The sequence below is a fragment of the Mobula birostris genome, chromosome 5, assembly GCF_030028105.1.
Source record: "Mobula birostris isolate sMobBir1 chromosome 5, sMobBir1.hap1, whole genome shotgun sequence".
Lineage (NCBI taxonomy): Eukaryota > Metazoa > Chordata > Chondrichthyes > Myliobatiformes > Myliobatidae > Mobula > Mobula birostris.
The window spans coordinates 187581935-187595079 of NC_092374.1; the positions used below are offsets into that span (position 1 = coordinate 187581935).

A 13145-nucleotide genomic window follows, 5' to 3' on the forward strand; every position below is an offset into this window, starting at 1 on the left:
GTCCTTCCACTTGTTTTCGCTGTGTAGGATCCAACTGATGGACCTTATCAGTAATATTTTTCAAAACAATGGAATTCTGACATTTCGGTGAGATTAGATTCAGTGGGTAAACATGCTTTTCCACTCCATTAACAGATTCCATGACTCCATTTTGTTCCATAACAATTCTCCCAGCTGCAATTCTAGCTAACAAGTGTCTTATTTTGACTTGACCATCTTGTAAACTTTCCTTTGCAAGGACACAAAGCTTACTAAATCTCTTCCAGGGTTTGAAAACATAACTAAACACACTGACACATATTTCTAAATCAGACCATAGTTCCCTGACTAGAGTCAAAGGTCCTTTTGGCCTGTAATTGAACACAGGTCCCAACAAACTACCCTCCAATGCCTTCTGAATCGAATCTCCAACAGGAAATAAGAGGAGGGGAACATCCTCATCCCAATTTTTCCTCTTCTCACACAATGTGCTTAAATCATGGTCTTAACAGTTGAGTTGAGCCATTCCGAGGCTCCCTTGGACTCTGTGTGATATGTAGATGACACCATGTGCTTAGCTTCCAATTCTCTAACTATCCGTTGGGATGTTCTCGAAGTAAAGTTACTGCCCTGGTCAAATTGAATTTCTCTGGGCAGACCTACCAGTGTGAAAAACTTACTGAATGCTGTTACCACAGTCTTTGCCTCGGTGTTTTCAAAAGACACTGCTTCAGGGGACCTAGACACAGCACACACAATTGTTAACACATACTGATAACCAGCTGCAGTCTTTTGCAATGAGCCTACACAATCCTCTATGACCCTAGGAAAAGATTCACTAAAAGCAGATATCGGTTTAAGTAGTGTTACCTGAATAACCAGATTAGATTTCCCCTCAACTTGACAGGTATGGCAAAACCTGTTACAATTCACAACATCCTTCCTTAAACTAGGCCAGTAAAGTTCCTTCATAATCCTATTCACTGTCTCCCTCACTACATGAGGTCCACCTAAAGGCATTCTGTGAGCCATGTTTAAAATTTCAGCTCTGTAAACTTTCAGAACCACCACGTGACTTGCAGGCACTGGGGCTGGTCTCCATTTCCTCATCAACAACCCATCTTTAAGGTAATATTCCACTGATTCTCTCTGAACCTCCACTCCTGTGAGAGATATCTCCTTCAAAGCCACCATTTCAGATCCTCGCTTCTGTTCCTCTATAAATTCCTTCCTCAATAAAGACAAACCTTTCTCATACACCTTACTCTTATCAGCTGTACTACCCTCTAAGTCCGGCCGAAATCTTGAAGGTAGAAAAGTCTGTGACACATCATTATAATTTAAACCTCTGGTTTTGCTATCATAGGCCTCAACAGGCTGCTTACTCATCACCTGAATTACTGAAACACTTTTATCTTGGAGAGGTGTCAACGTGCCTCCATTGTTTACCAAACTCTGCACCATCACCAGGCTGATGAGAATCATGTATACATTATGAAAGAGGCCAAACAATCTCTTTATCAACTTTCTCCAACCTTCACTATGACTTGCTTCCATAGCAACTTCCACTCCAAAACCATAACAAACTTCCTCCTTCTTCTCCACAACATTACACTGAATAACATTATGACCTTGCAGATGCTCAAATGTCCAAACAAAATTCAACAGAGCAGTACATCTTTCCTCAACAGGCCTTTGTCCTGCAAACAGGGTCAAAGGTCACACAACCAATTCCACTTTTTCCAGCACTTTATCAAAAAGTCCAGGAACAGCACTTTTCCCATTATTTTCAGCAACACTGACCTCACCAGCATTTAAAACACGGTCTAATACAAGTAACTGAGATTCCCCACATTCCACTGGTACCAAGGTTAACCCCTTATTCACTGACCCAAGATCATCTGACACACAAAAACTGCATTCCTTTTCAACTGAGTCAGACACCTCCGACTTTAACTGAGCCTTAACATAAGGTTCAGAATCCTGTGAACTCACAGGTACTTCCACAACCTGAACACATTCAGTCCGAACAACTGCCTCTTCTGGGCTATCATCACTTGTCCCAGTTTCAAATTAAAAGGCACCCCGAACCTCACAGCTATTCTCTGGCAAATTCTTTCTGGATTAAACTCAACCTTGTGGGTTAAAACTTCTTCACCTGCTTTCTTATCAGACCCCCGCAGGGTAGCGGCATCCTCTGCATCTGGGTCTGCTCTTACATCATCAGGAACACACCTTTTAAATTCATCACACAAAACTAGCCCTTCCGAGCTGCAAAGATCATCAGGGTCTGACACTAAACCTCTTTGCTACAATTTTTCCCTTTTCAACTGTCTCTGCCTTTCTGCCACATGATCTTCATGTTGCCATTTCTCTCTCTCAAGCTGTCTGTCTTTCTGCCTCTTCTCTCTGTTTTGCTGCCTCTCTAGCCTCTCTCTTGAACTGTTTTACTTGCAATTTCTCCATCTTTAATTTTTCCGACAGAAGCTGAAGCTCAGCCTCAATAGGTTTACCTTCCACGAACATTTTCAACACATCCTCAGTAAACTGCTTCGTCGAAATATAATATTCAACTATTTTTCTTTGAATTTCTACCTTAGTCATACCCTTCTTTACCTCAGTTCTCAATTCTTTAGCAATGTCCTGCATATCATCCTTTTTAGTTAACTTCAAAGTCACCAGGTCTGGTGATTTCAGAAAGTCCCTAACATCCATTTTTGCTGTTTTTCCACACAAACAAATCAAAAGGGATTTGTCCCAATCAATTCAAACCAGCCTCCCGAACAATTTGTTCATATCCCGGATGAGCCCCCAATTTATGTCACAAACCCCGTGACGGGAATAAAGAACCAGCAGAGCTGGAAAACGTTTTGGAGTCCAGTATTGCTATAAACTAATAATATTTATTAGTAACTACGCAATACAGTAATATAAATGTAGATAAATCAAACAGGTTAGCAATAATTATGTAAGTAAGTATATCAGTAAGTGTGGAAATATATGTATGAAAAACCAAGCTTCTTCAATTCTAGGGGTAAAAAGATACAGTCTTATGACAATGAGTAAAGTTCAGTTCAGTTCAGTTCAATTCATGGTATTGAGTTGAGTAGTGATGGAGAGAGAGAGAGAGAGAGAGAGGGAGAGATCTGAGTCTTCAGGTGAGCTGATGCCGTCGATCTTCTCGCTGCCCTTCAAAATCCTTTAAAAGTCACAGACTGTGACTTTAACAAAGGGGAACGGTTTTCTCTGGTGGAGCTATCTCCCAGGTGAGTGTGGACACATGGACAACTCCCCACCAGTCAACCCCTTTCCTCCTTTCACTGCAAAAGCGATGGATCGATCCACCTGATCGATCCTCCAAAATCCACTTTTTCTGTGGGCACAACAGTGCTCATTCAGTGTCCAGAACATGTGTCTGAGGTCTGTATCATCTCACCTCCTATTTTATCTCACTGTACTGGGTACCACCTGTCATTCAAATAATCCCTCCTTCCTTTGTGAAGAAATGCAAGCAGGCAAAAATCCTTGAAGTATCAACAACCTGCCAAAAATCATAACATTGAGTGTCCATTAAATTGCACCGCCTTTGGTCACCATAGCAACTTACGAGCTGCTCGGTGCTGTCTCCAACTCCAGCAGAAATTTAAAAGTTAACCCGTTCTTTCTTGTGCCTTAAAGTGACAGTCCAACCAGTTAGTCTTTGTCTCTCTCTCTCTCTCTCTCTCTTTTACAAACAAGTTGGTGTTAAATAACTCTCTCTCTCTCTCTCTCTCTCAACAAAAACACAGTTAATAGGGGTACTTCAGGATCCCCTCGCACTTGAGAGTATTGTGTGCAGTTTTGGGCTCCTTATTTTAAAAAGGATATACTGACATTGGAGAGGGTTCAGAGAAGATTCACGAAAATGATTCCAGGAATGAAAGGATTACCGTATGAGAAACACCTGGCAGCTCTTGAGCTGTATTCCCTGGAGTTCAGGAGACTGAGGGATTATCTTATAGAAACATTCTGAATGTTAAAAGGCCTGAACAGATTAGATATAGCAAATATTTCCCATGGTAGGGGAGTCTAGGACAAAGGGCAGGTCTTCAGGTTTGAAGGACATCCATTTAGAACAGAGATGCGGAGAAATTACTTTAGTCAGAGGGTGGTAAATCTGGAATTTTGTGCCACGAGTAACTGTGGAGGCTAAGGCACTGGGTGTATTTTAGGCAGAGATAGATAGGTTCGTTATTAGTCAGGGCATCAAAGGGTATGGGGAGAAGACAGGGGCAGTGGGGATGACTCGATGAATTGTATCAGCACATGATTGAATGGCAGAGCAGACTCGAGGGGCCAAATGGCCTACTTCTGCTCCTATATCTTATGGTCTTAGAGAGTGGAGTGACATTTGCAATCTTCTGGTCCTCTGGGACCATGCCAGGATCAAGTGATTCTTGAAAGATCATGACCAATGCATCTGTTATCTCTTCAGCAACCTCTCTCAGGCCTCTGGGATGTAGTCCATCTGGCCCAGGTGACATCCACCTTAAGACCTTTCACTTTGCCGCACACTTTTTCCTTCGTAATAGCAGTGACACTCACGGACCTCTGGCACACTGCTAGTGTCTTCCACAGTGAAGACAGATACAAAGTACCAATTAAGTTCATCTGCCATTTCTTTGTCTCCCTTTACTACTTCACCGGCATCACTTTCCAGTGGACCAACATCAACTCTCACCTCCCTTTTACTCTTTATATAACTGAAAAAGCTTTTGGTATTCTGCTTTATATTATTGGCTAGTCTGCCCTCATAACTTCATCTTTGATTCAAGTGTCTGACGGTTGAGGGTCAAAACTTGTTTCTGAATGTGTGGTGGGGGTCCCTGATGATGGAGGCTGCTTTCCTGCAACAACTCTCCATGTAGATGTGCTCAATGGTGGGGTGGGTTTTACCCATGATGCACTGGGCTATATCCAGTACTTCTTGTAGGATTTTCTGTTGAAGGGCATTGGTGGTTCCATAGGCTATGATGCAGCCAGTCAATATACTCTCCACCACACATCTACAGAGGTCTGTCAGATTTTCAGGTGTCACAGGAATCTCCGCAAATTCCGAAGGAAGTAGAGGCACTGCTGCACCTTCTGCATTTTACACTTAACTGCTGCACCCAGCACCCGTCGTCTGGAATGATAACACCAAGGAATTTAAAGTTGCTGACCCTCTCCGACTCTGATCCTCTGATGGGAATGGCTCATGGGCCTCTGGTTTCCTCCTGAAGTCAGTAATCAGGTCCTTGGTCTTGCTGACATTGAGGAAGAGGTTATTGCTGTGACACTATTCAGACAGATATTCAGTCTCCCTCCTATATGTTGATTCATCACCACCTTTCATCCCAGAATTACCACCAGCTCCAAGAACTCTTGCTGTTTTCCCAGTGGGATAGAGCAGCCCCACACATGGAAATACTTTACTGAGATTTGTGACTGACATTGTAACCAATGAAACAGGCACTGCTGTGGAAACCGTCAGACACGGCACCTCAGGAGGAAGGGGAAGGTGTACATTTAATAGGCTGTGGAATTACCAGCTGGCTCACACTTCATTAGTGCATTTTGACCCACCAGTGACCCATCTACACAGGGAACATCGATACCCTGACATCTCAGTCTTTTCAATAAGATTCTGCTCTTGTTACTTCAGAGAACATCTTCAGGTTTGTTGCCTTTTTGTCAGCCAGGATCAAAATATTTCTCATTGATCACCTTCACCTGGAGCTGAATGTTTATGTCAGAATCAGAGTTTAAACAATAAGATTAATATGATCATTGCGAGCATTGTACGGATTTCAAAAACATAAACAGAGACACCAATCTTAATTCTTTTTATATCCTCCAACTTCCTCCCTGGTCAGTTTCCCAAAATTCTAGTCCTTATCTCAGTACCTGGATTTACCAAACAGAACGGAAAAGTTTACGACAATACATTGCTGACATCACAGTGCAGACAATGGCTTTATCACATAAACACAATGGGAAAGTTTATTACAATACACCGCTGACTTCACAGTGCAGAGAATGGCTTCATCCCACATAAACACGCCAATAAACATTTGGTGGGGTGGAATTTGGAAGCTCCAGGAGCTTTCTGTATCTTTTAAAATGAATATTAGTCTTGTCTTCCCTGTTTTTAAAACACTTAACGGTTTGTGACCACAGTACATCACAGAATCACTTTCCTTTCATAATCCTGCTTAGGTTCTCAGATTGTCTGCCAACGGTCTCTTAAATTTAAAAAAGAATCTCCCTCAGAAGAAAATAGGCAGGTCATCTTTTTTGAACTACACTCCTGAACTGTGGAATTCAATACTTAAACCTATAGGGGATGCAGACTCAGTTGACACCTTTAAATGAAAGCTTAAAATCTATTTGTTTAAACTTGCTTTCAACAAACATCATTTTGTTTTTTTATTTATATTTATTTTTATTTTATTTTTCAAATTTGTACTTTTAGCCCATTGCCAGCAACTTTGAACTACATCATCTGTGTGAAAAGTGCTCGATAAATAAATTTTATCTTTTATTTATTATCATTGTTATTGAAGTTACTTTCATCATGTCATGCCTAATCCCACACTAATCTAAAGCATTTTGTACCTCCCTCCCCTCCCATCCCCTCTCTTGCTACTTTTTCCATTTCTCCACCTTTTCTATCCATCCCCACTCTCACTTCACAACCATTTCCTTCTGTACTCTCCAACAGAAAACCCAAGCCTCAGGTTTGACAAACAGTTCTTCTTCTCTCATCCCACCAGTGCAGCAATGAATGCTGTATCAAATCCCGAACGGGCTCCTCCTTGGGATGACAGGTACATCACAGTGATGGGGTTGAATGACGGCTGCATTCAATATCTGCCACCTCAGTGTTTATTCTATCAGGGGAGTCACCCAACTTAGCCCCTACTGGAAAATACAACTATGGCGAATTCTGTACCCAATCACATCCTGAACAAACACACAGATGGAAATAAAATGGATGTCTATGAGGGAGGGAAGGGTTAGATTTTTCTTGGAATAGGTTAAAAGGTTAGCATAACATTGTGGGCCAAATGGCCTGAACGATGTTGTACATTCGATGAAACATAAAGCTACCTACCAAAGAGTCTTAGTTGTATTATTCTCAGCTCTTGTCCATCCACAATGAAGGTGTAATCTCCTTGGTCATCATCTTCTGCTCCATCCACAGTCAGAGCACCATTAGAAGTATTAAAGTGCAGACGAAACTTGAACTGGTCACTCAGTTCCACTAAGCTGTGACCTGGGACATGATGCAAAATGCTCCTGCTGATGAAGGTCCAAACTATTTCACTCTTGCTGGGATCAACTTTGAGTTCAGGATCCAGTAAAACTGATGAGCCAAGGAGACCAACCTCTTCTTTATCTTTATCTGTTAATAAAAATAATTGTACTTTTCAAAATGTGGTGGCTGTGAAACACCAAAATAGAGAACTTTGTGAAACTACGGCAAATGAGAACATACTACTGAATAGATATTGTGCCACTCTTTACTGGGGTTACAGGAACTTGTCTTTAGGACTAGACTGTTGTGAAAATTCTTTCTGGTCCAGCCTCCCACCTCAGATCCCTCATCAACTTTGGCTGATCCAAGACTCTCACACTATACCTGTTGAAGCTGGAACCCAGTGCTTCTGATCTACACTGGCTCCAAAATTTGCAATTCACTGGCTTCGGAGAAGGAGGTCTGAGAGTCGGAGTGGGAGTGCGGAGGAAGCCATTTTTGAATTTTTCATTTTTTTTTCCATCGGCTTTTAGAGAGGCGGGACTGTGCAAGCGTGTGACGTCGGGCAGTGAAGCGTGGAGGATTTAAAAGGAACAGAGCCTTATATAGCGGGCAGTGGAGTTTGCGGGCTGCGGAGTGAGTCGGGAGCAGAGTGAAGGCTTAAGGGCTTCGGCTCAACGGGCTTAGGCGGAAACAGGCGAGGCGAAGAGGGTTTGGCATTCATTTTTTGTTGTTGTTTGAGCAGAGGGGCAATATGAGTGTGAGGGCAGTTTGTTGTTCTCGGTGCCAGATGTGGGAGGTCCTGGTGTCTCCAAGCCTCCAGGACATCCACATCTGTGCCAGTGCACCAAGATGCAGCTCCTAAGGGACCGCGTTAGGGAACTGGAGCTGCAGCTCAATGGCCTTTGTCTGGTCAGGGAGAGTGAGGAGGTTATAGAGAGGAGTTACAGGCAGGTGGTCACACCGGGGCCACGGGAGGCAGACGAGTGGGTCATGGTTAGGAGGGGGAAGGGGAAGGGTCAGGTACTGGAGAGTACACCAGTGGCTGTGCCCCTTGACAATAAGTACTCCTGTTTGAGTACTGTTGGGGGGGGCAATTACCTGGGGAAAGCGACAGTGGCCGTGCCTCCGGCACAGAGTCCGGCCCTGTAGCTCAGAAGGGTAGGGAAAGGAAGAGGAGGGCAGTTGTAATAAGGGACTCGATAGTAAGGGGGTCAGATAGGCAATTCTGTGGACGCAGTCCAGAGAACCGGATGGTAGTTTGCCTCCCTGGTGTCAGGGTCCAGGATATTTCTGATCGCGTCCAAGATATACTGAAGTGGGAGGGTGAGGATCCAGAGTTCATGGTACATATAGGTACCAATGACATAGGTTGGAAAAGGGAACAGTTCCTGAAAGGAGAATATAGGGAGTTAGGAAGGGAGATGAGAAAAAGGACCACAAAGGTAGTAATCTCGGGATTACTGCCTGTGCTACGCGACAGTGACAGTAGGAATGCAATGAGGTGGAGGATAAATGCGTGGCTGAGGGATTGGAGCAGGGGGCAGAGATTCAAGTTTTTGGATCATTGGGACCTCTTTTGGCGCAGGTGTAACCTGTACAAAAAGGACAGGTTGCACTTGAATCCTAGGGGGTCCAATATCCTGGCGGGGAGATTAGCGAGGGCTACTGAGGTGACTTTAAACTAGAATGGTTAGGGGGTGGGAATCAAATTAAAGAGACTAGGAGAGAGGAGGTTAGTTCACAACAGGGGGATGGGAACAAGTGCAGAGAAACAGAGGGGTGTAAAATGAGGGTAGAAGCAAAAAGTAGTAAGGTGAAAAGTAAAAGTGGCAGGCCGGCAAATCCAGGGCGAAAATCAAAAAGGGCCTCTTTTCAACATAATTGTATAAGGGCTAAGAGTGTTGTAAAAGCTAGCCCAAAGGCTTTGTGTAAAAATGCAAGGAGCATTCGTAACAAGGTTGATGAATTAAAAGTGCAGATTGTTATTAATGAACAAGATATAGTTGGGATCACATAGACACGGCTCCAGGGTGACCAAGGATGGGAGCTCAATGTTCAGAGATATTCGATATTCAGGAGGGATAGACATGAAAGAAAAGGAGGTGGGGTAGCATTGCTGGTTAGAGAGGAGATTAACGCAATAGAAAGGAAGGACATTAGCCGGGAGGATGTGGAATCGATATGGGTCGAGCTGCATATAACACTAAGGGGCAGAAAACGCTGGTGGGAGTTGTGTACAAGCCACCTAACAGTAGTAGTGAGGTTGGGGATGGCATTAAACTGGAAATTAGAAATGTGTGCAATAAAGGAACAGCAGCTATAATGGGTGACTTCAATCTACATATAGATTGGGTGAACCAAATTGGTAAGGGTGCTGAGGAAGAGGATTTCTTGGAATATATGCGGGATGGTTTTTGGAAGCAACATGTCGAGGAACCAACTAGAGAGCAGGCCATTCTAGACTGGGTATTGAGCAATGAGGAAGGGTTAGTTAGCAATCTTGTTGTGAGAGGCTCCTTGGGTAAGAGTGACCATAATATGGTGGAATTCTTCATTAAGATGGAGAGTGACATAGTTAATTCAGAAACAAAAGTTCTGAACTTAAAGAAGGGTAACTTTGAAGGTATGAGACGTGAATTAGCTAAGATAGACTGGCAAATGATACTTAAAGGGCTGACGGTGGATATGCAATGGCAAGCATTTAAAGATCGCATGGATGAACTACAACAATTGTTCATCCCAGTTTGGCAAAAGAATAAATCAGGGAAGGTATTACACCCATGGCTGACAAGGGAAATTAGGGATAGTTTCAATTCTAAAGGAGAAGCATACAAATTAGCCAGAAAAAGTGGCTCACCTGAGGACAGGTAGAAATTCAGAGTCCAGCAAAGGGCTTAATTAGGAAAGGGAAAAAAGATTATGAGAGAAAACTGGCAGGGAACATAAAAACTGACTGTAAAAGCTTTTATAGATATGTGAAAAGAAAAAGATTGGTTAAGACAAATGTAGGTCCCCTACAGACTGAAACAGGTGAATTGATTATGGGGAAACAAGGACATGGCAGACCAATTGAATAACTACTTTGGTTCTGTCTTCACTAAGGAGGACATAAATAATCTTCTGGAAATAGTAGGGGACAGAGGGTCTAGTGAGATGGAGGAACTGAACGAAATACATGTTAGTAGGGAAGTGGTGTTAGGTAAATCGAAGGGATTAAAGGCAGATAAATCCCCAGGGCCAGATGGTCTGCATCCCAGAGTGCTTAAGGAACTAGCCCAAGAAATAATGGATGCATTAGTGATAATTTTTCAAAACTCTTTAGATTCTGGACTAGTTCCTGAGGATTGGAGGGTGGCAAATGTAACCCCGCTTTTTAAAAAAGGAGGGCGAGAGAAACCGGGGAATTTTAGACCGGTTAGCCTAACATCGGTGGTGGGGAAAATGCTAGAGTCAGTTATCAAAGATGTGATAACAGCACATTTGGAAAGCAGTGAAATCATCAGACAAAGTCAACATGGATTTGTGAAAGGAAAATCATGTCTGACGAATCTCATAGAATTTTTTGAGGATGTAACTAGTAGAGTGCATATGGGAGAACCAGAGGATGTGGTATATTTGGATTTTCAAAAGGCTTTTGACAAGGTCCCACTCAGGAGATTAGTGTGCAAACTTAAAGCACACTGTATTGGGGGTAAGATATTGATGTGGATAGAGAATTGGTTGGCAGACAAGAAGCAAAGAGTGGGAATAAACAGGACCTTTTCAGAATGACAGGCGGTGACTAGTGGGGTACCACAAGGCTCAGTGCTGGGACCCCAGTTGTTTACAATATATATTAATGACTTAGATGAGGGAATTAAATGCAGCATCTCCAAGTTTGCGGATGACACGAAGCTGGGCGGCAGTGTTAGCTGTGAGGAGGATGCTAAGAGGATGCAGGGTGACTTGGATAGGTTAGGTGAGTGGGCGAAGTCATGACAGATGCAATTTAATGTGGATAAATGTGAGGTTATCCACTTTGGTAGCAAGAACAGGAAAACAGATTATTATCTGAATGGTGGCCGATTAGGAAAATGGGAGGTGCAACGAGACCTGGGTGTCATTATACACCAGTCATTGAAAGTGGGCATGCAGGTACAGCAGGCGGTGAAAAAGGCGAATGGTACGCTGGCATTCATAGCAAGAGGATTCGAGTACAAGAGCAGGGAGGTACTACTGCAGTTGTACAAGGCCTTGGTGAGACCTCACCTGGAGTATTGTGTGCAGTTTTGGTCCCCTTATCTGAGGAAAGACATTCTTGCTATAGAGGGAGTACAAAGAAGGTTCATCAGATTGATTCCTGGGATGGCAGGGCTTTCATATGATGAAAGACTGGATCGACTAGGCTTATACTCATTGGAATTTAGAAGATTGAGGGGGGATCTTATTGAAACGTATAAAATCCTAAAGGGATTGGACAGGCTAGATGCAGGAAAATTGTTCCCGATGTTGGGGAAGTCCAGAACGAGGGGTCACAGTTTGAGGATAAAGAGGAAGCCTTTTAGGACCGGGATGAGGAAAAACTTCTCCACACAGTGAGTGGTGAATCTGTGGAATTCTCTGCCACAGGAAACATTTGAGGCCAGTTTATCGGCTATATTTAAGAGGGAGTTAGATAAGGCCCTCGTGGCGAAAGGGATCAGGGGGTATGGAGGGAAGGGTTCTGAGTTGGATGATCAGCTATGATCACAATTCAATGGCGGTGCAGGCTCGAAGGGCCAAATGGCCTACTCCTGCACCTATTTTCTATGTTTCTATGTTTCAAATTTCTCTATTCTCCATCTCTCAGAAAGTTGAATTGCCTCACCTTCAGATTTCTCTGAAGTTCATTCATCCCCTTTTCAGGAACATCCCTCAGTTTCAACACCTCGGCAACACAGGGGACAGGCAGAACCTCAGCACGTTGTGGTACCTGGTGCCCGTGTATTTAGGTTCCACACACAGCCTGATGCTGCCACACATGAAGATGGTCATCAGGGTGAGGGACACATCGGGTACATTTTTGCTCCCACTATACAGGGATTTGTGCATTGTGATCTGCGCCTCACCACTCCATCTCGAACCCCCAGGTGAACCTGAAAACAGCTCGAGTGATTCTCAAGCTGGAAGAGTGGGACATGGGCAACACTTGCACCAAGTACAGCAGCCTGAGAGCCCCTCACACCTGATGACCAGGTTCTTCCCAGATATTGACAGGGAGCGCCCTCCCCACAGTCCCAATTTCAGTTTTATCTTCCCAGTCCAGTCCAGGCAATTATTCAAGGTTCAAAATACAAAGTAAATTTATTAGCAAAGTACATATATGTAACCATATACAACAGTAAGATTTATTGTCTTGTGGTCATTCACCGTAACTACAAGAAATACAAATTAATCAAAGAATGACCACCCCCGTCCAATGTGCAAAAGACAAAAACTGTGTAAATATAAAAAAAAATAATAGTAATAAATAATCAATAAATATCAAGAACATGAGTTGAACAGTCTTTGAAAGCAAGTCCATTGGTTGTGGGAACATTTCAATGATGGGGCAAGTGAAGTTGAGTGAAGTCATCCTCTTTGGTTCAAGAGACTGATGATGGTTGAGGGGTAATAACTGTTCCTGAACCTGGTGGTGTGAGTCCTGAGGCTCCTGTAATTCTTCCTGATGGCCGCAGTGAGAAGAGGCCACAACCTGGGTGGTGGGAGTTCCTGATGATGAATGCTGCTTTCCTGTAACAGCACTCTGTGTAGATGTGCTCAGTGGTCGGGAGGGATTTCCTTGATGATGGACTGGACCATGTCTGATACTTTTTGGAGGGTTTTCCATTCAAAGGCATTGGTGTTTCCATACCAGGCTGTGACA

General features: G+C 43.4%; 1 protein-coding gene across 5 annotated transcripts in view; it reads right to left on the reverse strand.

Moving 5' to 3' along the window:
• LOC140198141 (uncharacterized) overlaps nucleotides 1-13145 on the reverse strand; it is a 197954-nt gene that overhangs the window by 116667 nt on the left and 68142 nt on the right. For all 5 annotated transcript variants that reach the window (XM_072259103.1, XM_072259102.1, XM_072259101.1 and 2 more), the window contains exon 3: nucleotides 7115-7405. In XM_072259103.1, the coding sequence (XP_072115204.1) occupies nucleotides 7115-7405 (291 nt within the window). The remainder of the gene's footprint in view (nucleotides 1-7114; nucleotides 7406-13145) is intronic.